Source organism: Microplitis demolitor, chromosome 4, assembly GCF_026212275.2.
Source record: "Microplitis demolitor isolate Queensland-Clemson2020A chromosome 4, iyMicDemo2.1a, whole genome shotgun sequence".
NCBI lineage: Eukaryota > Metazoa > Arthropoda > Insecta > Hymenoptera > Braconidae > Microplitis > Microplitis demolitor.
The window spans coordinates 21,014,180-21,037,841 of NC_068548.1; the positions used below are offsets into that span (position 1 = coordinate 21,014,180).

The 23,662-nt window shown below is 28.3% G+C and overlaps 3 protein-coding genes across 8 annotated transcripts in view; 1 reads left to right on the plus strand and 2 right to left on the minus strand.

Moving 5' to 3' along the window:
* Positions 1-83: 83 nt before the first annotated feature.
* On the minus strand, positions 84-1,558 carry LOC103578177 (probable 39S ribosomal protein L49, mitochondrial). Its single transcript, XM_008559164.3, has 3 exons — positions 1,370-1,558; positions 749-938; positions 84-452 (listed from the first exon to the last, which is right to left on the minus strand). Exons 1-3 carry the CDS (start codon positions 1,469-1,471, stop codon positions 178-180), a joined length of 567 nt encoding a protein of 188 aa, XP_008557386.1. The 5' UTR covers positions 1,472-1,558; the 3' UTR covers positions 84-177.
* A 232-nt stretch (positions 1,559-1,790) lies between these two features.
* On the plus strand, positions 1,791-11,734 carry LOC103578178 (FK506-binding protein 5). Of its 3 annotated transcripts, none has more exons than XM_008559165.3 (6): positions 1,791-2,528; positions 3,630-7,473; positions 7,561-7,636; positions 7,985-8,247; positions 8,593-8,748; positions 8,831-11,734. In XM_008559165.3, the coding sequence occupies exons 2-6, from the start codon at positions 3,673-3,675 to the stop codon at positions 11,078-11,080; spliced, it is 6,546 nt and encodes a 2,181-aa protein (XP_008557387.1). In that variant the 5' UTR covers positions 1,791-2,528; positions 3,630-3,672; the 3' UTR covers positions 11,081-11,734. The 3 variants fall into 3 exon arrangements, with proteins under 3 accessions (XP_008557387.1, XP_008557389.1, XP_008557388.1); XM_008559167.3 differs by having other exon boundaries at positions 7,561-7,594; XM_008559166.3 differs by having other exon boundaries at positions 3,648-7,473.
* A 4,243-nt stretch (positions 11,735-15,977) lies between these two features.
* The window catches only part of LOC103578175 (uncharacterized), a 37,167-nt gene continuing 29,482 nt past the window's right edge, over positions 15,978-23,662 (minus strand). For all 4 annotated transcript variants that reach the window (XM_008559158.3, XM_008559160.2, XM_008559159.2 and 1 more), the window contains 2 exons: positions 17,684-18,008; positions 15,978-17,576 (listed from right to left, as the gene is read on the minus strand). In XM_008559158.3, the coding sequence (XP_008557380.1) occupies positions 17,057-17,576; positions 17,684-18,008 (845 nt within the window). In that variant the 3' untranslated portion in view covers positions 15,978-17,056. The remainder of the gene's footprint in view (positions 17,577-17,683; positions 18,009-23,662) is intronic.

Here is a 23,662-nt window from a genome sequence, read left to right on the forward strand (position 1 = left end):
TTTTACTCTTGTTAAACAATACAAAAAAAAATACTCTCCTTTTTAAGTTTTCTTACCTTAAATAATAACTTAAACAATCAATATACCGTTTATATTATTTTTATTATCCACATTATTATAAACAATCAGTAACAAAAGTCTTTATTCTAATTCAATAATTTTATTATCTACAATAAATTAAAATCCTTTAGCTTCCATCCACTCTCTAATCCGCGATACAACGTCACCACGGAATTTAATCGTCCCAGTTGGTTCAATTATTTGCGAACCCATATTTTTACCCAGAATGGTCTCAAGGTGCTTGCGTAAATCAGCCTCTAGTTGAATTATATCCCCAGTAATACGACGTATTTTGGTAACTCTTCTCATCCCACGTTGCGTACGTGACAAATAAACCGGTATCATGTGGTTCCTTGTCCTGGCAATAAAATAAGGGAGTTGTTTTGCTTCTTCTGTAATTAAATTAATTTTAAAAAAGTAATTACAGTATTAAGTAAAATATTTAAAATATAACAAATTAATTTAAAATCGTGTTTAGATCAAGTTATTAAATTATAAATTCACAGGGAGCCGAATAGAAATTCAAAAATGATATGATCAAGTTGCAGAAGTCCCAATAAAGGGACGAAACGTTAAATTTAAATTATAATTTTTGAATTACTGTCTACCTTCTTATGAATTTATCGCTATATGGAATAAATTTGATAAATTATTTAAATTAAAATGAAATTAATAATAATAAACAAACCTCTTGGTGGTTTCCATCCAGATGGAAATGTTTCGTTAAGATTTTTCGGAGCCTCTGGTATCCGTGACGGAGGCAGGTAGTGTTCAACCCATTTCCATTCTTCTGGATCTTTAGTAACTTCATAGTCAGTATATTTAGTATTTTCATCATAGACTGGTGATGTTTTAAAACTCGCCCACCTTTTTGTCACCTATTAATTAAACATAAAAAATAATAATTAATATTTAAATATAAATCCAGACAACGTAATGTTGTAAACAAAAAAAAAATGTCAAAGTGAATGGATTAATATTAAAACGTGACTGCAATTTATATTTGCGCAACAATAAATAGTTATATATCCAAGTATTTAATAATCTAAATAATAGCATAAAGAATGCAACTAGAAACAAAAGTGGCTCGTACAAAAGGGCAGTGGTAGCGTGTGAAAGCTAAATATATCTAGAAAGTATACTACACTAGATCTCTAAGGGTTTTTGCCGTAAGTCCCTTTCACGCTAAATCCGGCATGACTCGTTATAAATAAAAAAAAAAAAGTTAAAATAAAAACTAACCCACAAATAAATATAAAAATAAATAATTAATTATTTAAATAATCCATTAGTTAGTTAAATATCATACCTGAGTAACAGTGAGTGGCAACAATTTAATATTACTATTACAACAGTTTAAATTTCTATTTAAATTAATAATAGAACGTGCGAAAAATTTAAGGGCCGCCATTTTGAGTTGAAATGAGAAATATAATAAGGGTCGGTGTCCGCCATTGGGTGCGCACGGGCGCGTCTTCCTTCACTACTACTTGGTACTAGCGTGCATTACAATTTTTAACATTGACGTAGTTTATTTTAATATTTATTATCGTGTGCTTTTAAGTCTATACAATATTGTTGTAATAACATAAGTGTCATTATTATCGTTGATACTCTAGTGTCTTAAACCTCCATATTAATTATATATACAATATTAATTTATAAATAATTAAATATATACATATATACACATATTTAATAATAATGAAAATATAAATACTATTATTAATAATATTATTATTATTTTTATTATTATTAATAATAATAATAAAAAATAGGACAGAGTAAATAAAAAGTTAATGTATAATAATATTTAAAAGTACATACAGCTACAACTACCAGCAAGTAGTAATAGTGTACAGGAATTTGTTGGTGAACAAAACGTAGGGACGTTGGTACGGAAAAAAGTGCCGCGTTGTTCCGTCGTGTTAACGAAACCGTGGGCCCTTGGTGTTCTTTGTCATCCGGTTTATTTCGACGGCACGTCAAAAAAAATAAAAATATCCGAGAATAAGTAAAATTTAAATTTAAATATTAATAAAATAATTTGAAAATCTTAATTAGGCGAAGCTGTCAAGTTTAAAGTTAAATAAAAAAGCCGGGTGTCCAAGGGTTGATTTTTGACTGGGGTGAGACCGGGGTTGATTTCCTCGAAGTACATAATCGTGTGTGTCACCCGTGTCCTCGTTTATTAACAACACGAACGGAATATGGACACGGGAGACATCAGATTGTCGTAGTCACGAGCGTAAGATGGCGTTAGTGTAACGAAAACTCGAGTAACTTACTTTACTTACACACTTATACATACATAGAGCGAGAGGACCAGCATATAGACACCCTGAGAAAACGGGACTACTGTCTCTACCCATTATATACAATATCGTACCACGGGAATAATATTATATATTATTCCCGTTTTTTAAACAAAATACGTCCATCTTACGGGTTTATTTTTCGTCTCATAGGTAAGTTTGACATAGTTATTAATTAATTGTTGTATTATTATATTGTTATATTAAATATATGACTCGTAACAATGAGCTAAAAAAAATTAACAAGCGAGCCATCATTTTTCCATACTATTTTATCGTTTTAGTTGGTGTAGTAGTGTACAGTTGGTGGTAGTTGTGGTTTGCTACCAATATATCATAAATGTAGTAGTTGCTGCTAGACTGTACGACCTTTTGTTGTTTATTAGTCTCCATTTATTTGAAAGCTTTTGCATGGATATTTCTTAAATTTAAATATTTATTATTTTAATTGTTTTATAGGTGTCAGGATTATTTTTAATTGTTATTAATAATGGATCCATTTATTGGGTGGGTACATTGTGACTAAGCTGTGATATCATGCGAAATATTTTTGATGGCGCTTCTCACATTGCGCTTCTCTGAGTAGAAAGACCGTCGGCAAGTCGCGCATACCGTAGACCATAGTATTCATATCCGTAAATGCAAACTTTGTCACGTAATTTTTTTTTTTTAACTTTTTTTTTGCGCACAGTTGAGAAAATCCAGGGCCGCATCCTGTGGTGGCCCCACTATCATCCACCACGATTACCACCACTGTTATAATACACACTACTTTAAATTTGTACATATATGTACATATATTATGCATTATATGTATGTTAATAATTATTGTGAGCTTGTAAAGACACGCGCCTCGTCTGACTTAAAACTTATTCTCCTTCGGTTGATGATGAAATTTTTTTTTTTTTTAAATTTGACTCATTATTACGCTGCATTGTATTTTATTATTTTCTGGGAGATTCTCTAGTACGCAGTTTTTTTACTTTAATTAAAAAAATAAAATAAAAAATTTGTTGTAAAAAAAAATATAAAAAATGGCGTTTTATCGCTACATTGCGATAACACTTGTCTTTAATGAGTGAATTTAAAGAATAAGATGAATATTATTTAAATAATATTTTTTTTTGTTGGATAAAAATATTTAAGAGGTTGATGTAATTTTTTTTATTTTATTTTATTTATTATTAAAATTAAAATTTGTTAGTTTGTAATATAAGACTGATTGGAAGGGATTTTATTTTAATGTGACAATAGTTTAAAATGTCGTTACAGGAAGTCCAATGTGGGTTAAAATGAGATGGCATCTAGGGATAAAAAACCCTTAGCGTCTTCAAAAGCAAAGCAAAAGAGCAACAATAATGCCAGTTTGTCACCTTCATCAAGCAGAACAAATAAAAATGATAATAATGATAACAATAACAGAAATAAAACAATACTAGCATTGATAGCAAGTATACCAAGCAGAAGACAGAAAATAACTGCGAGAAAATCAACAGCAGCTAATTACAGCGGTAATTATACATCTAGACTTAGGAGTGTGCCTTCATTGATTGATGATAATAAATCGACGACAACAACTGAGGATATTGGATTGGATACAACATTGTATCCTAAGATGAGACCAAAACAATTTGCTGTTAAATCTACTGGATCAATACCATCACCATCTTATTATCCATCTAGACTCAAAAGCGTGCCTTCATCGGTTAACAATAATAAATCATCAGCGACAAATATTGTACTGGGTAATTCAAAAGCTAGGGGTAGCAATCAAGAACAGAGTATTGAGTTTAGTGGCTCGTTGATTGATAAAAATTCCCACAGTACTTCTTGTTCTTCAACAAATTCTACTGCTACTGCAACAGTTACGGCAACAACACAGAGCAGTAGTCCAAAGTCAAATAAAAAATTGAAAACTGTATCACCGGAGTCGCAATTGAAAAGTGCAAAAGTAACGAACAAAATTTCCGAACGTAAAAAATCAATTGTCAGAAATTCAGGTAAATTAAAAAATTCAGTTGATTCAACAATTGACGAAGTTGTAGCACTTATGATAAGTGGTACGGAAACTGATGAGTTACCGCCGGTTGATCCGGATAATAAACTTGAGGGTAAAGTAACGCGTAGTAAAAAAATGTTGTTTGAAGAGTGTGATATTAAGAAGGAATTAATTGAAGCTGAGGAAGAGACTAAGTCTGAAAACGAGAGTGTGGAAACAAATTCGGAGGGCGGTAGCCAAGGAAATCAATCGAAACGACGAGTGAGTCAACGTAGTTTGAGAAATGGTAAACTCAGACAATTAGATTCGATGGAAGATAAAAAAGTTCGTCGTAATGCTGAGGATGAAACTGATAATGCTGATGATGAGTCGAGTAATGTTGAGTCTGGTGGACAAAATGAAGTTCCGGATAATGATGACAATACAGAGATGGAAAAAAATAATAATAGTGAGCAAGTCGACCGTAGTGTTGAAGGAGAACAACCTGGTGGGCCTAATTTAAGATCTAAAGCTAAAGCCAAGAGTACTGATACTCCAATAACTGTTGAAGACACACCAGTTATTGACAGTAAAGTTGCGACAGCAGGGATAAAAAGTTGTGCTGATGAGCCAACAAGAAAATCATCCGGTTATGAGTTACTGAGAAAAAATTGTCTGTTGAGTAAATTAACAGTTGGTGATAAACAATCACTTAAACCAAGACGCAGTAGTCTGAATATTGATGTCAAAAAAACAATGGGTCCATTGTATGGTAGTGAAAAAATAGATGGGGTTGTTGCTAAATCACAAATAGATCAAATGATTGAAGATATTAAATTAAATATCGCAAAATCAATAGAAAGTAAAATTGAAAGTAAAATGTTATCACTTGAAAAATCATTAGGAATAAATAAAAATTTTGATATTCCAAAGATTGAAGAAATAGTAGCACCATTGAGTACAGAAACACAAAAAGTTATTGTACTTGATAAAAATAATGATGAAGAAATAAAACCTGATGTATCTAAATTAGAGACTGTGGCTAACACCAGTACTGATAATAATAATTCTGTACCCAAGGTAGCTGACACTGCCAAAGAGATTGAGAAGCTAGTCATGGGTGACAATGTAGAGGATAAACAACAGATTGCTGAGTCTGCTGAAACGTCCAAGGATGAGGATACTGCTGCTGCTGCTGCTGCTGCTGCTGATGATGATACTGATGCTAATAACACACCAGTTACGTCGAAAGAGAGTGCGGTAGAATCACAGAGTGATAATGATCAAAGTCAAAGCTCTTTGCAGTCTAGTGAAAGTTTGGAAGCAGCGACAACAGCAACAGCTACTGCAGAAGAAGATGAAACATTGAGTTGTGATGATAAAGTTTCTGAAGAAGAATTGCAGGCGGATACGATTCCGGTGGAGTCTTGTGATTCTCAAGCTAAAGAAACGGAAGAAGAAACTCTGGAAACTATTTCACTGGAAGTTGAAAGACTTGTTACTGAATCTTTGCCAACAAATTTAAAGGATACTCAGAGTAATGAAAGTGAAGAAGATGATAATTTGGAAATGGATCTTGAGATGAAAGAAAATAATGATCAAGTAGGGGAAAATAATGATCAAGTTGTGGAAAATGATGATGAAGACATGGAAAATAAGGATGAAGTTGAGAAAATGGATGATGAAGTTAAAGATAATGATGAAGTTATAAAAGAAAATGAAGATAAAACTATAGATGAAGTTGTTGAAGAGTCTGTTGTTAATGAAGAAGTAGAAGAATCTGTTGTTAATGAAGAAGTTGAAGAAGAAGAAAAGGAAGATGATGATAATGATGATGATGAAGTTGTCAAAGATGATATTGATAATGAAGTATCAGTGGAAAAAGTAAATGATCAGGTTACTGATGTTGAACAAGAATTAAAATCTGAAGAAAAGCAGAAATCAGTAACTCCAGAGCCAAGTTCTAGTTGTCAAATAGATAAATCAGCTAAAAATACTCCAGAAAAAGAAGCAGAGGTGGCAGTACCAGTTGAAGATGAAATAAAATCACGAGAAGAAAAGTCAAGTGATGTAAATAAAAGTGGTGTTGAAGAAGGCAGACGTGTTCTGAGAGCGAGAGACAAATTGAGAAAGTCTGAGAAAGCTTTGAAAGCCGCTGAAGCCAGTGGTGAAGTAAAATCAGATGATTCTAAAATAAATAATAGTGCAGATGAAACAGTTGAGTCGGGAATGAAATCAAAAGATGAAATTGAAGTTCCAGTTGTTGTAAAAATTGAAGAACCAGAGCCGATAACTCGCACAAGACGGAGTCGTGATGTTAAAAAACGCAAAGAGCTTGAAACGTCACCTCAGAGTTTGAAGAGCAAACGGAGCCGACGTGATACTAAAAAATTGGATCAACAAAAAGAAGAAACTTTATTGGACAATGAAGTTGCTACAATAAATGAAAATAAACGATCATTGTCTGTTGATAAATTGACTAAACGAATAGAAGGTACCAAGAGCTTACGTGTTTTTTCCCCATCTGAAACCACACGTGTTAAGAATATTGACAATCGCAGTAAATCTGAAAACGATATTGAGCCGTCAAAAAGCGGAAAAACTGTTCGACTATCAAGAGATAGATGTGATAGTATTAAACCAAAGGAATCATCAGTTAATCCTGCTAATGAACAAATTGAAAATGTTGAAGTTATTGCAGAAGAAACAAGTAGTGGAGACGCAGTACCTGCTATTGCTCTTACAGAAGTATCTGATAATGAATCAAAAGCTGGTAAAATTTCTGAAAGTGTTTTAAAAGACTCGGACGAAGCTTCGACGTCTGGTGAATCAACAAGCAGTGTTTCATTTAAAATTCTTGAAACACCTGAAGACAAAGCACGAAAAGAATCAATTCTCCGTCTTCTGGGCTTAGAGTCCCTGGAAAAAGCTGCTGAACGATTACACCAAAAAGCTAAACGTGAACAGTACACTGGCACATTGAAGACGATTATTAGAGTCAGCAAGGATAAGGACAAGGACAAAAAACAATCACGGTCTCCATTGAAAATGGTACTCAAGCAAGGGAGAAATGATGGAGATGGAGGAGATACTTCGGAGTTTTACACCATTCAGAAGGAGGTGAGTTTTAATAAACAAAAAAAAAAAACAGTAATTATTTTGTCTTTAATTAATGAAATTAATATTAATTTTTTTTTTTATTTGCAGCTTGGAACCAGTGGTTTGGGCGATAGCAGCTCTGGTGCGAACCGAAAGCTCTCTACTAACCACAGACAATCTTGCGGTAATCCTGGTTGCGGGCATAACTACATTATTAATCATACCTTCCTTTATTCATTTCACCTTTTAATTAAAAGAAAAAGAAAATATATATATATATATATATATATATATATATATATATATATATATATATATACATATATAGACAAAATTTTCGAGATAAAAAAAGTTTTAATCCACATTTTAAAAAATTGCTTACTAATTCTAAAGATGCATGCGAAAAAATAATTCATACTATTCACCATTTTATTTTTAATCCTATTAATCCAAATTATTTAACTTTGCAATAATTACAAATAAAGTTAAGTAAAATAAATAAGGAGGAATTTTTAATGTTTAATAATTACAGATGAAGAACACGAGGACACGTCATTTAAAACTCGACCACGTTTGATAATACCAGAAAAATACTCTTCATTTTCAATACATCCAGGGCGGCCGTGTGCTGATAACTGCTGTTATTGTTTTGGAAAATTTGGCTCTCTGGACACGCCAATGCATTTAGCCCAATTGAAATCTGATGAACGAAGGAAAAAAATTTTATTAACTGAAGGCCATCTTAACAAAGACTCGTGTCTTTGCGATGCGTGTTATCGTCATGTTGATAGAAAAGTAAGTATTTTTTATAAATATTTAAATTTAAATAATAAGTAATTTAGAGTAATTACGGCCTTATTTATTTTTGAGTAGAAAACATTGAAAATTTTTAATAGATTTTTTGATTTCTATGTTATAAATACTGTGTTGAATACGGTTACGACAGTTGAAAGTCATTGCATATTTTTAAAAAGTGGGAGGGAACTATCTGGGAATTTAAATACAAATTTAATATTTGAAAACTGATCCAAATTTTTTCGATTCGAATCGAGTAATTTTAAAAGTTATGAATAATTTAAAAATTAATATTGATATGTAGTATATATATTTATAATATGTTTTTTTTTTTTTTTTTTTTAGGCAAACATGAGTCCAACAAATACAAGTTCAAAACCCCAACGAGTACATCGTCAACTATTAGTCTCAAAATGTTACGTAAAAGATTGTCGAGACCCAGCAAGACATACCGTCAAACGACGTTGGATTCACAAGATCAAACCTTGTATTCAAAATCAGGTAATTAATTTAAAAAATGACTATCATAATATTAATAAAAAAAAAAAAAAAAAACGAAACAAACCATTAATTTTAATTGCAGGTGATAATTGACGTTAATCCCGAACCCAGTCAACACACATCAATGTATTTTTGCGTTGATCATTACGCGATAATTGAACAGTTTTTAATCTGTTCACTGTGTACCCGTCGTTTAACTCGAAATCAAACTCATCATTTAAGTGCATCGGAGACCAATGAGTTGAATCGTTTATTAGAACAACAGAGAATACCCGTATCAGTAACAGCTGGTACATTTCTTTGCAAACTCTGTCGATATTTTATGACCACTCAATTCAAGTACAAGGATATTGAAAATATGAGTGCAAATAATAAAACATTTACCAAGGGTTATCGTAAACGTTTGTTAGAACTCCACAACATTGAGCTAATGGACGATGATGATGAGGAGTCATCATCAACCCAGGGTATGTCTATTAAAGACAAACGTAAAAAATCTAAAAACAGTTTGAACAAAAGTGCTAGTAGTGTTGGTAGTGCCGGTGGTAGTGCTGCTAATAATAATAGTGCTAGTGGTAGTGGCCCATCAAAATCACCAATTGATAATTTAGACAAATCAACATCTGAAAAATCAACACCCGAACCAGTTAAATCAAATCCACTTGCAACATCACAAATAGAAGCTACAGAAAATCGTGAATCATTTGTCGATCAACGTCCTAAGGCTAGTAATGACGACAATACAACGACTGAAACTCAAATTCTTGATTTAGAAAGTGCTGTAGAAAAATTAAAAAAACGTAAAGCATTAGATCAACATTTATATTCAACAACATCACCAGTATTTAATAATAACAACAACAACAACAATAATAATAATAATAATAATAATAATAATAATAATAATAATAATGACAATAGTAGTGATGTTGTTGAAATACTAGCAATGGACAAAGAAGTTACCTTAACACGATTGCCAAAGCGACCAAGACTCAACAATGATATAACTCCAGTTGTTCAAAGACTCGGTGCAAATCCATCAATAAGTGTACGAACATTATTTCCAGGTGAAGAAGAAATGGGTTTACATGCAAACGTTGAATTTTCAAATGTACGCGAAGTAACACCACAAGGATGGGAAAAATGTGCAACAATAATACAATACGATCGTGATACTAAATTACTTTGGCAAGAGCTTCAAAGGCCATACGGTAATCAGAGTTCATTTTTACGTCACTTGATACTATTAGAGAAATATTATCGTTCTGGTGATCTTGTACTGGCACCAAATGCATCACGTAACGCTATTAATTATTCAACATCCGTACAAAATCGTCTAATATCATATGAAGGACCAGAAAAAATGGATGAGCCGATAACAGATCCATTGCCTACTGAATTTAGTAATTCAAGACGTTTGAGTGGTGGCTATATGATGGAGAGAGACAGACTATCAACTGGTACTCCAAGTACTAGTACTTTGTTAAATACAACGTCAATAAATAATCCAACATCTGTTAAATCAAATTTAAATCAACAATTACAACAACAATCGCAACAGCTCAATACCAAATCAAATCCACCAAGAATATTAAAAATAAATAGTGGAGTTTCAATTATTAGAAAACCACCGCCAAGTCTTCAAAGACTTAATTTACCATCAGCTAGTGGTAGTAGTAATAATAATAGTAATAGTAATAATAATAATAATAACAATAATAATAATAATAATAGTAATAATAATAATAGTAATAATAGCAGTAGTATTACAACAAATCATACTGCAAATGGTAGTGCCAAACGTAAAGACGGTTTTCCAAATAAAATAACTGGTAGTACATCTGGGGGTAAAGTAATACATATGAGTGAACCAGACTTCAAACGTTTACAATCTTTAAAAAAACAAAAAATGTTGAGTGAAAAAATGACAAGTTTATCATCACCGTCATCATCACCATCAACATCAACATCTTTATCGTCATTAACAAATTCAACGGCTGTGACAAATGTTAATGCTAATTTACAACAACAGCAACAGCAAAAAACGGCACAAGTAGCAAGACAAAATATCCAATTTCATGAACATATTAGAATGCAACAGGAAATGTTGAATCGACAAAGTCGGGGTGATTTTGAACCAATTATTTGTGATGTTAGATCACTTATTAATGAAAATACACCGACGCAAAATCTTATAAATAATTTAAATTTACCTAAATCAATTCAAGTAACAACAAAACCATCTAGTAATAATCCAATACCAATATTACCAAAAATGCCTAAATCATTAACGGTAATACCACAGACAATACATCGTACTGTTGATAAGTGACAAAAAAATAATATTATTATTAATCGTAATAATAATAAAAATAAAAGACGTTTTAAAATAAAACGAAAATCTAAATGACTAAAAATTTATAAGTAATTAAATTTTAATATTAATTAATTAATATAAAAAATAATAAATAATTATTAAAATATATTTGGTGATGAAAATGATGATTTAAGATTTAAGAGACAAAGATATGTAAGTAAACGTAATTATTTTTTTGGTATAAAAGTTGTGTGTTGTCACATATTTAAAATATTTGAAGAAAATATATATATATATATATTTAATTTTGTATTTTAAAATATAATAATAATGCACATAACACATTTGACAGCAACATGTGACCAAGAGATAAAGACGTGATTGATAATTATCTAAAAAAAAAAATGACTGAGAATTAAAAAAAAAATAATGTGGCGTTAAAATAATAATTATATAAATTTAAAATTATTTATATCATAATTATTACGTGTCAATCAACTATTGAACACAAAAAGTGCCTAATTATCACAATATATATAATGAGAGTTATATATATTTAAAAAAAAATCTATAGTGAGAAAAAAACTAATTGATAAATCGTTTATAGTTTTTAGTGATTTATTATTATGGTTATAACCAATCAATAAAAATTTAATTAACACATTACATAAATATGTAAAATTATATATATATATTTAAAAATTCTTTTTTTTTTTTAATAATTTTTTTTTCTCAAATAGATCTTTCATTTAAAAAAATCATTTTTATTACACACAAATAATTTGTTTCTCATTTATCGTAAGTTTATTTTACTAATTAATTTTTAGTACTGTAATCTTTTTTTTTTTCTTTAATAAATATTACAAATAAATAATAATTATTTATTAAGTACATGGTTACACTCTTGTTATACGTCTTTACGCAGGAAATTAATATTTGTAGAAACACCACGTGGGTAAAAAATGAAAATTTGAAAATTAAAAAAAAATATATATATATATATATATATATATATATATATATATATAAATAATTAATTACACAGCGTATATATTATTACAGATATTTTTAGATTTAGTTTAAGGCGGTGAGCTTATTTATTACGTTTATTCTACTCGCACTGTAAATAATTTAATTAATAATTATTTTAATTATTTAATCTAATTAACAATAATACTAATAATTGTAAAAGACGTTATTGTCTTATTGGAGAAAAGTCTTGTTATCAATTATAATTATTATTATCATTATTTTTTTCATATCGAATTGAAAATAATAAATATATCAGAGTAAAACGTAATGTTAATAATATATAACACGTGTTATTATATATTAATTTATGTAAACGTTGAAGAGGGATGTAGTGATGTCTGATAATTATGGATTAATAATAACAACAATAATAATAATAATAATACTAATTATTATTATTATGAAAATACTGATATTGAAAATAAAACTAAAAAAAAAAAAAAACTAAAATGTATGATGGAAAAAAATGGCTGTCTCGCAAGTGATAGTGTTGATGTAAATACTTTAATTAATAAGTTATATAAAATAATAATTATAATAATATTAATGATGATAATGAAAAAAAAAAGTTTAAGTAGAAGGGACTGATTACGGAGAGAATTGTATTGAGTTAATACATAAATTAAAAGTAATTAATAACTGCCTGTATTGAATACAAAAAAAGAATTTATTAAATGTATAAAGAAAATTCATTTTTTTTTTATATATATATTTTAATAAATACTAAATTATTTGAAATAATTATAATTGTAATTATAATTAAAAAAAAAAGATATATAAATACATAAAAAGCTCAACAAAGACAATTTAAACTCGCCAGTAAAAAAATAGTTTTATGGATATTTAACTTTCTCTCCGTTTTATCACAAGGAATTAAAACAAATTGCAATTTATTTAAAAAATATATAAATGATTATTAAAAATAAATGTATTTGTGAAAGGAATTTTGATGGTAATTACGAAGGTACAGAATATATATAAATGCTCTATTTTAATAAGGATATTTTTGATATATCTCTATTATATATATATATTTAAATGTATATGTATATCGAATAAATAAGTGAGCATTGCTGTCGCTTGATAATCAGTTGTTGTTACGCTCGATTTCTTACGAGCTTTTTAGTGTGGCCTCAAAATATATATACATAAATATATATATATATATACTATTTCTTTGATAATTATCGAAAAGTCGATAATTATAAATAATTACAATAAATATTTAAAAAACTGTTTATCAATAATATGTAATTATTTTTATATTTAATTGTTAATCGAACACTAAATGGCTACTATCGATTTAATAAATGAATTTGAATGATAATAATAATAATAATAAATAAATAAAATTTTAACGGCGTTACATCATTGTATGCACAATGAGTTTAAGTTTTAAGAATTCTATTTTTCTGGTGGCAAAGGGTATGAATATTTGTGAAAATAAAATAAATGTTTTTAATTAGGGATTAAATTAAATTATTTAAATTTAAAAAATTTTTTTTCTTCTATTTAAAATTTTCAACTAATTTTTTTTTTTTTTTTTAATACGACACTATATGTGTTAAAAATAAATATGTAATTTATTTAACGGATCATGGTTTAGCGGAAACAATAAAAAATAGCTTGGCCTTGCACCAATTTTAAATGTTTATGCAAAAAATAAAAAATTAAATAAAAAAAAATAAAAAAAAAAAAAAAAATGTCTGATTGAGTGGAGAATCATGTCGCCATGGAGATATTTAATGAGCAATAATTGTAAATGTTTATTATTATTTTTTTCTTTATTATTATTCTTATTGTAAACTCTATTTATTTCAAACAATTGAACAAATAATTTAAAACAAAAAAAAAATGTCGGATTCTATGGATGAATTTTCTTTCATAGAAAAAAAATATTTTAAAATCACCACTAAATTATTTTTAAAGTGGGATTGACAGTGATGCAAATAATTAATATAGTTCAGTGATTTTATAAAGTAATTAAAGAATTTAAAAGAAAAAAAAAACTTTAGAATAAAAAGTTATTACGTTACTTTATATAATCGTTGAGTTTATATCTATTATTATAATAATAATAGAAATATAATAATAATTATGTTATTTAAATTAATATTAAATCATGTTATCACTATTTTAATGCCTTTGTTTATTTAGTTATACAATGTAATAGTTATTTAGGTTCATCCTTTGTATATATTCGCAACACTCAATAAAAATACAAAAAAATATACATACATATATATTATATTGATATATATACTATGTATTTATAATTAATTAGTTATTATATATTTATATGTTTATGTAACTTACCTTTATATTTATTATAGACAAGGGTCATAATGGGTAGGGATTTATTTATAAAATAATGACACATAATAATTATTTTTTATTTATTTATATTTTTTTTTTAATTTTTCTTTTTTCTTAATAATTGGTAACTGATTTTGGATATCTAGTTTACTAAAAATCTAAACAATGTACGAAACTTTATACATAGCTAGGTTTTTTTTTTGTTTATTTTTAATTATATTATACTTTATTTTTCTTGTATTTAATGTTGCTTATTGTTTTTTTTGTTTTTGTATGACGTTTTTCTTTTTATATTAAGGAATTTTACGGTAGCTATTTACAAATATCTTGAATCAATCGTAAAACGTTTTTTTATTTTTTTTTTTTTATGATACTGGGGTAAGCAGACAGAGATAATTTGTTTGAATTTATTCAAAATGATGAATTTTAAAGAAAAAATATTTTTATAAATTGCACTTAGTTTTTTAAATTTTCTACATCTGGATATTTTAAAGCAGACACAAATTTTAAATTATTAATAAATAGAGTAAATAATTAATGAAATAAAATTAAAAAAAAATGCGCATTTAGAAAATTTTCAAATTAATGACTGCATTTTTTATAAATTTTATTTTTTTATAATTTTAAAATTGTCTGCTACATTCTTATTCATCATATTTTGATTTTTTTATTTTGCAATTGATTTGAAAAAAAAAAAAAAAAAAAAACAGAAAATTATTAATTGTCTGCTTACTGCAGAATCATTTTTAATTTTTATTTTATTAAAACGTTAATCGATAATGATCCGGGCACTCTACGGAAGATTAGATTTTTTTACAATTTTTTTTGACCCGCGCAATGTCTACTTGGATTTTTTATACAAAAAACTAAACAATAATAATAATGATAAAATATATATTACGTAAAACGATAACTCAGCTGTAAGTAAACATGCAACACATTTATAGTTATAATTTTTCTAATTGTTCTGAGGCAAATACCAATCGATCACATTTTACTCAATTAAAAGCTTTAATTTTTTTCTCATATAATAATTTATAAATTTTTTTTAAATTCATTCAATTCTTAATTTTAGCGCCTCTTTGTAGTGAAAAATTAAATTTTAAAATTTATTTTACAGCCCAGTTATGCGCTCGATTTTCTAATTATGGCCCCTGAATACAAAAACAATAACAAATTATTTTTTGGTCATTACTGATTCAATAAAATTGTAATTTTCACAACAGTTTTGAGTTTTTTTTTTCTTTTTTCTTTTTTATATAAAACAATATAATACAAATACAAATTTAGATGTTCGTTTTCACAGAAGCCGTATATTGGTTTCGTTTCATTCAAAACTTAAATTCAAATTATTGTTTTATAAAATGTTCACATATTTTTTTTTTTTTTTTCAAATTTTTTTTATCCGTAGAGTAGTTAAAATGTTTTTTACGCGGGGAAGCTAAAGTACAATTTAAAAAATTCTACTAGCTACGCATTTTATGTCTCCACTGTCCACTTACTTTACATATAATTTTAAAAATAATGGAACCGTTATTGCAAATAATATAAAAAAAAAAAAAAACATCATTTAATTATAATGATTAAAAACAAAAAAATAATTAACTAAGGCCCAGTCGCAGTGAATGCGACACCGATAAATCTTGATTAATTGAAATAACGTCATTTTCAATCCACAATTTGCAGTATCTACTCTCGACTTATTTTATTATTTATTTTAATTATATCATTTTATTTATCTCAATAATTCTTATTTACACATGTGCGTTGTCTCAGCGACAGTAATTTTCCAAAGACAAAATTTATTTACTTTTTTTTTTTTTTTTATTTTTTAATATTTTTTAAAATCGCTTGCAATGGAAATTTAAACTAAATCGCGAGACATTCGCTCTTAAAATATTCTATGTATATACAAACGTTGTGTATACAATATTTCAATAAAATAATTATATAAATATGTATGTATATATTTCTATATGTATATATATAAATGTATTTTATTAAACAATATATACATACATATTATATATATTTATTTATAATAAAAGATTCGTATCGCCGACGCCTCACCTGCTCATTCATATCCAACACTAAATTATCCACAACAAAATAATAAAATAAGTTGAGGAAATAAAAAGTTGATGGCTTAAAAAATATAATATTTAAACAATTATTTAAAAATTAAATTGTCTCAATATTGTACTCGTTACAATGATGAAGAAAAAAAAAAATTGGCGGTTTAATGGCTGCCGAAATATTTACGAATTTAACTAGACGGATTGCAGCTGCGGACGGTCGTGAAAAACGACGTTTAGTATCCGTGTGATCCGATTAAGGCAGTCTCCTCCACTTGGACGATTTAGCTGACGTGGTCTCGACACGACTCCTCAGATATCCTCAGACAATGATAAAGGATAAACTCCAGCGGCATCAAAACCTCCATGTCCTTATGGATTTTTATTTTTCATTCTATTCGTGTTATCCAGTCTCGGTACAAGCAGGACAGTCTCTAAACGCCGGAGTGTTTTATCGCCCGACGCAATTTATTTACTTAATTAATTATTTATGTATTAAAAAAAAAAAATTCTGATATAATTAGCGACGCAGATGCGTCTCCGAAGTGTCATCAGACTTAATTTTGGTCTAGGTCTCAAGACCGGGCACAAGACTGTGGAAGGTCTGGATGTCATGAAAGGCTCTGCCGCAACTTTGATTGTTATTTCTTTCAAATTTAGTAAGATCAAAGTGTTCATCAAGCGAATGTAATTCAACAAATCTTTCTTCAAGGGTTTTAGAATCAGAGAATCTGGGAAAGTCACAAATTCTATCGGTATCACAACCAACGTCCGTCACATCCATTAAATTTATAGAGTCCGTGGATCTGCCGATTGACGACAGCGACGTGTCGACAATATCCGTGGTAAAGATATTGGCTGATGTCGTCGAACGATCGCTCGTTGATCCCAACCGATTATCATGCTGGTGATAACTACCCAGAGAATTTTCCGTCTGCTGATCCGGCAGGTCGTCTATGTGGGATAAGAGTCGCGGGGAAGGTGGCAGGATGTAAAAGTCACTGAATACTTCATCTTGCAAGTCTAGGTCATCGTGCCTTTGACGTTTTGGACTTAAACTTTCGCTTCCACGTAATTCTTCACCCAGTCTATGAAAAAAAAAAAAAAAAAAAATTTTTTTTTATTTATTAAATTCGCTGTTAATTTAAAACATTTCTTAATAAAATAATATCAAGATATAACTATTTATAATTACCTCTTTTTAGAAGATTCCGAATCAGTGCCGACAATAAGATTTCCAGTAACATCATTTTCCTTTGACGAATCATCGAGATAACTGGCTAATGGCAGCCCATAATTTCTCGTTTTTTCGTCCCGGTTCTCACGGTGTAGCCGTCTTACTGCGTTATTGATTAGTACAGATCTACATAGACTAGCTTCTGGATCCTCGATATTGCGAAGTTTTCCAGCAGATATTTTAAGCAAACGTCTACGCTCCTCCCTGGCGCGGTACTTGGCTGATATCATGGTCGGTCGACTCCTACGGATTACCAAGTCTTCCTCTAATCTCATCTTAGCGTCTGTAAGCAAATAATATTTCATTTAATATTCATCTTTATCACATAAGTCATATATTACATATTTTATTATTTTTGCCATAAAGAAAAAAATGAACAGTAGAATCTTACTACTGGATATCAGGCAAAGTGTTGAGAGATTTTCGAGTAACGGTAAAACGGATAGTAACGCAATGCTCGTCGTCAAGTTAGCGGTACGTATATATGTGGATGTAACAAATATATGTATATATATATAATATGAAGAACGCTTGATCATGAAAGAGCGACGGCTTGACACTCTAGTACTCTGGACAAGAGCGAGATAGCTATTGAGCGCAAGATATAGGTAAGCACACTGAGGGGATTTTCCTCAATATACCTCCGTAGTTGTTGTCCATGTTGCGGTTGTGACCCACATATAGACGGCTATATATATGTATACATAAAATTCAATCTATATATTATAAATTCCGCAGATATGAAAAGAAATATATCAAAAGATTCCCGATTTTTATTATTAGATTCTTTTTAAACTTTTTGCTTCTATCTTTCTGTTTTGTTGTGAACTGATAAAAATTTTGCTTTACATTAAAATAAAATTACTTAGTTATTGATGAGTTAAATCACTCAGAAATATAAAATATAAATAAATATATTTATATGTTTTATTTTTATATGAATTTAAATTTATGAATTGTAGAATAGAGAGAAAGGGAAAATTTCTTGGGGTAAGTCAAAATTTTTTATGTCAAGAAATTTTTTTTTTGTGTGTACAAGTAACATTTGTGATCATGCTTTATTTTTAAATATTTAAAAATTTATTTTAATTAATGAAAAAGTTTAAAAAAAAAACTTGTGTTGTAACAGTCTGATAAAAAGTATCTGTAACTATTTTAAAAATAAATTATGACATTGCGTCTTTTACTAATTTTTATTTCATCATTAATTTTTAAATGACAATTTCATGGTATGTAATAAATTCATAATTATTAAAAACTAATCAAGGATTTTTTAAAAAAAAGTTAGTACTGTATTTTAAAAATTTTTTAAATTAAAATCCAATGTGTCGTAATTAAATATTATACTTTAATTTCTTTAATTGAGGCAACAAATCATTATTTTGTAAAATTAATAAATTTTATCAAGTTTCCATAATTTTTTTTTTTAAATTAAATAAATTTTAACACCTAGTCGCCATATTTTAATTTAAATAATTTAATATTGCAACTTTACATATCAATATATTAAAACTTACTCTAAAACTTGAATTTATTATTCTCTACAGTACTGTAATATACTGTACTGCGTTAAACTATCTCGTAAGTAGTGCAAACGTAAAAAAAAAAAATTTTTAAATCTTTACTTCAAGGTACTTGTAATGATAATAATAAAAGTGTATAAAAAATACTTTTTAAGTAAGTACATATTTATAGAGCAAGTTGTACAGGAAGTATAGAAGTGACGAAAGACGTAGTGGTCTTGTTGAAATATTTCGAGAGTCAGACGATGAGTCGAAATGGAGTAAGAAAGTTGTACGTAAAAAAAAAAAAAAACATATTAAAAAAAAAAAAAAAACAAAAATTTATTCATGCAAGTGAGTACTTGTGATGAAGTCGCTCATTTTTATTCCATCATTATTTTAAATGACACTATATTAATAAAATGGCTTTTATTATTTTTATTATTATTATAAAAATAAAAAAAAATAAAGACCAATTTAAATTAATATACTGTAAAAAAAAAAAAACCGGAGTAAATCAAGGCAGTGTAAGTGTTAAAATTTTCTGTGTTAAATTTAAACACCAGTGTTAAAAAAATTTCCCGGTGCAAAATTGAATTTCCCTCCAGATAGAATTAATTAAATTTTTATATGTAATAAATTTTTTTTCTATACGTAGAATTTTTTTACACCGATTTAACACCGTAAAATTACACCATCTACACCCGTGTTACTTCATTTTAACACCGCTCTTTTTACAGTGTAATTAAATAAATTAAAAATAATAAATTCGGTTGATTTATAAAATTATAAAATTTTGTTATTATATAAATTGAAATGTTTGAATATCCGTCAACAAGTGTGACTATCAACTTACTAGATGGCGCTTAAAATCACTTTTATAATGTGTAATAAAATAATAATTTAATGTAATATAATGTATATGTAAGTAAATGTATGAGAAGTGGTCGGAACTGAAAGCGCGACAGAAAAATATCAAGATGTTGAGTTAAATAAATATCAAACGACACTTGTTGCTAATACTATTAAATATAAACGTCTGTTAACAAACACAAACTCACTGTATACTATTTACTCTTTACTGTATAAGTAATTTTTAGAAATGATATTAATAAATAGTTATATTTAATCTAATGTGTAAATTAATAGATAATCGTAAGCGGTGTTAAATAAAAATTTATCAGCGCAATAATTATATCGATTGTTAAATACGATATATTGTATATTATATATAAGACTGGTCATTTCAAGGCAATTGCAGGCAAAGAGAAGGGAATTGAAGATAGCGGAGTTTAACAAACTTTCTCTGCGGGGGAAGGGCATTGAAAAAATATAAAATGTTTAAATATAAAAAAAGTATATATATATAAAAAAAAAAGAAAGATAAAACAGACGTTGCACAGATCTGTTTTGTTACCTAACAGTGATCTCAGATCGCGTGAAATCGCTGAAATGAGAAAAGAAAAATTATCTCGGAATCTTTGTAATTTAAAAAATTTTTTTTTTAATTATTAAAATGTATATATGCTAGTCAATATGTTAATATATTTATTTATTTATTTATTGATAATTTTTATTGCAAGTAATTTACTTACGGATGACGTTCAGATAAATATTCAAATTAAACTAATGACATTTAATTGTTAATTTTGAGTTAAGTATTCATTATAAGTATTCATTATAAGTATTCATTATAATTATGATAATGATCATGACGTTGTCGCCATGTTGTATTTGTAGAAATAGAAAGTGCTCACTCAATACCACTCTACACAATTATGTAGAGATGGAGAAATAAGATGTACAGACGTACAGACATTGGACGGAATTGCAGGGATAGAAGTGAACGAAATAACTAAATGAATTTAAACGTGTTATAAATAGACTCTCAAGTTGTCGGGAATAGCGCATCTTGCTTCTTTAAATATATACTCATAAGTTGATACAACACCAAGACACACAATGCATTTTGATATTATCTTTAACTAATTATTTATAATCAATACACTGTAAAAAAAATTGCAAGTGATTACGATTTTTATTTAAATCCAAATTTAATCAGCATTAATTTAAATCAAATCTGCATTAATTTAAATTTGGAATTTCAATACCAAATTAAACTCTCCTTTGGAGTGAATTTCACTCCAAGAGAATTAAATGAATAGTCATATGCTCAGCATTCATTCCGGATTTACTCCAATTCGAAGTTTTAATATTAAAATAAACTCCCCTGGAGTAAAGTTCACTTCGAAGGAAGTAAATAAATAAATAGTCATCTACTCCGCATTAACTCCACAAATTTTTTACAGAGAATAAATATTTGTTTAATAAAAAAATATATATATTTTTAAAATGTTGATAATTATAAAGAGGTTTTTGCCTTCTCTGATTGTCCGCAACGGAATTGCCCACGGCAAGGACATTCACTGCAAGGTCATATATATATATATATAAATATGTATGTATGTGAGTGTATGTATGTGAAAGCTTTAATTTAATATCAATAGTTTTTTTTTTTTAAAATATTATAATATAAAATATTGTCTACTTCCGTAAAAATGAAATTATATTTAATTGTCACGTGACTTATTAGAATAAACAAATATATTTATTTGTTTGTAATGTTAATAAATATAAACATCGTCTAAATTATAATTTGACGTCACGCGACTCACGTCATACATTTAAAATTTTTTATTACTTTATATTTTAATTAATTAATTATTTAATTTAAATGCACTTATTTTAGTCCGACAAAGCTATTATTTTTTTTGTATATATTTTTTTATCGATAAGTAAAGATTTATGAAAATCTATGTGACGTAGATACATTTAGTGACAGCGGAAAAAAGATACGGTTTAAAGGACTTGATTTCATGTGGGACACGATACCGTAAGCTTTACTTGAGGTCCGTTATAATATTTTTGCTGTTGTATTTTTTATGCATTTTTATTATTATCATTATTGTTTTCTTTACAATTTATTAGTCATTGGAAAATTTTTGGCTGACAATAATTACTGCCGTTGTCATCCTAAAGTTTTTTTAATGCAATTTTTTTAACGCACATTTATATGGAAATTAATAACGCAATTTTTTTTCATTTTTTTGTTACAAGTAATGTAATTTATCAGAGTTTATTGAGAGAGTAGAGGATAGTTCCTGAACACGCGGTTTATGATGTCCGCAGTGTAGTTAAATAGGCCGTGACCATTCAGGCGACTTTCTCCTGAGACTTGCAATCAGTCAAGACTTTTATTTTAAAAATTACTATATCACATATATATATATATTTTTTTTCATGTATGCAAGTACGTATTGTCGGTATGTAAAAGCGCGTAAAAATAATGAATGATAAAAATAAACGATTCATTAGTAAATTCATCAATGTAGATGTGAAGAATAAAAAAAAAGAAGTCATAAATTAATTCCGTGTCATTAGTCGTCATAAAAAAGTGGAGCAAATGAGATAACCTTAATCGAAGAGTAAACGAAACTGAAAATTACAATAAAAGAAATAAAAAAAAAGTTAAATTTCAAGTGTAAAAATTATGTCGGCATATAATTTTAAAGCTCTCCAAGCTAATAGAGTCAACTGGTCGGAAACGCTTGATGAGAAATTTATACGTGTGAGTGCGAGTGAGAGGAGAGACTAAGAGAGGGAAATACGAAAATGAAAGAGAGAGGGGGTTTAGGTGAGCGCAGGTGCGAGGTTTGCGCGCACGTGCAGTGGCAGATAGACACGTATATCTGACTCTCTGCACGTTCGTATCTACTGTTCGCTTGTATGTATATATAGGTTCAAAGGACACGACACATCTACGAGCCTTAGAAAATAATCTATTAAAATTTTAAAAATTAAATGCTGTTTAAATAAAATGAATTATATTTACTATAATTATTAGTATTGTAACAATGGAGTAATTACAATAATAGTAGTTGTTATAATTATTATTCAAATGTACAATAAATATTTGGTTTATCGTAAAATGTTAATGAGCAAGTACGTTGATAATGATACAATTAAAAAATATATTTTTTTTTAGATAAAATTTATTTCATGTCTCACTTGCGCGCGCGCCCGCCCGCCATAAAGCCACATCAATACACAGCAATCATGTTAAGAGCAGATGTTATCCCTTCCCAATAGTCATCTACTCGTGCGGTTCTCTCTTTTGGAATATAAGCGCGCGCCCAAGTTTATTCTTGGTGGGGGTGGACATCAACGAGAAATACCCGAGTCTGTCGGCTCGAGTCGCGATTCTTCGGTTTACAGTCAACGTCCACCGCCTGTTGTCCACAACACAAAACTCTAAACACACCATCTAATTACCCAGGATCTAAACCGCCTCTGTATTAAATATGCGCTCAGTTAATCAGCTACCAAGTCCATCATACCCTCATTATACCAATATCATAATTTTTTTAAATATATG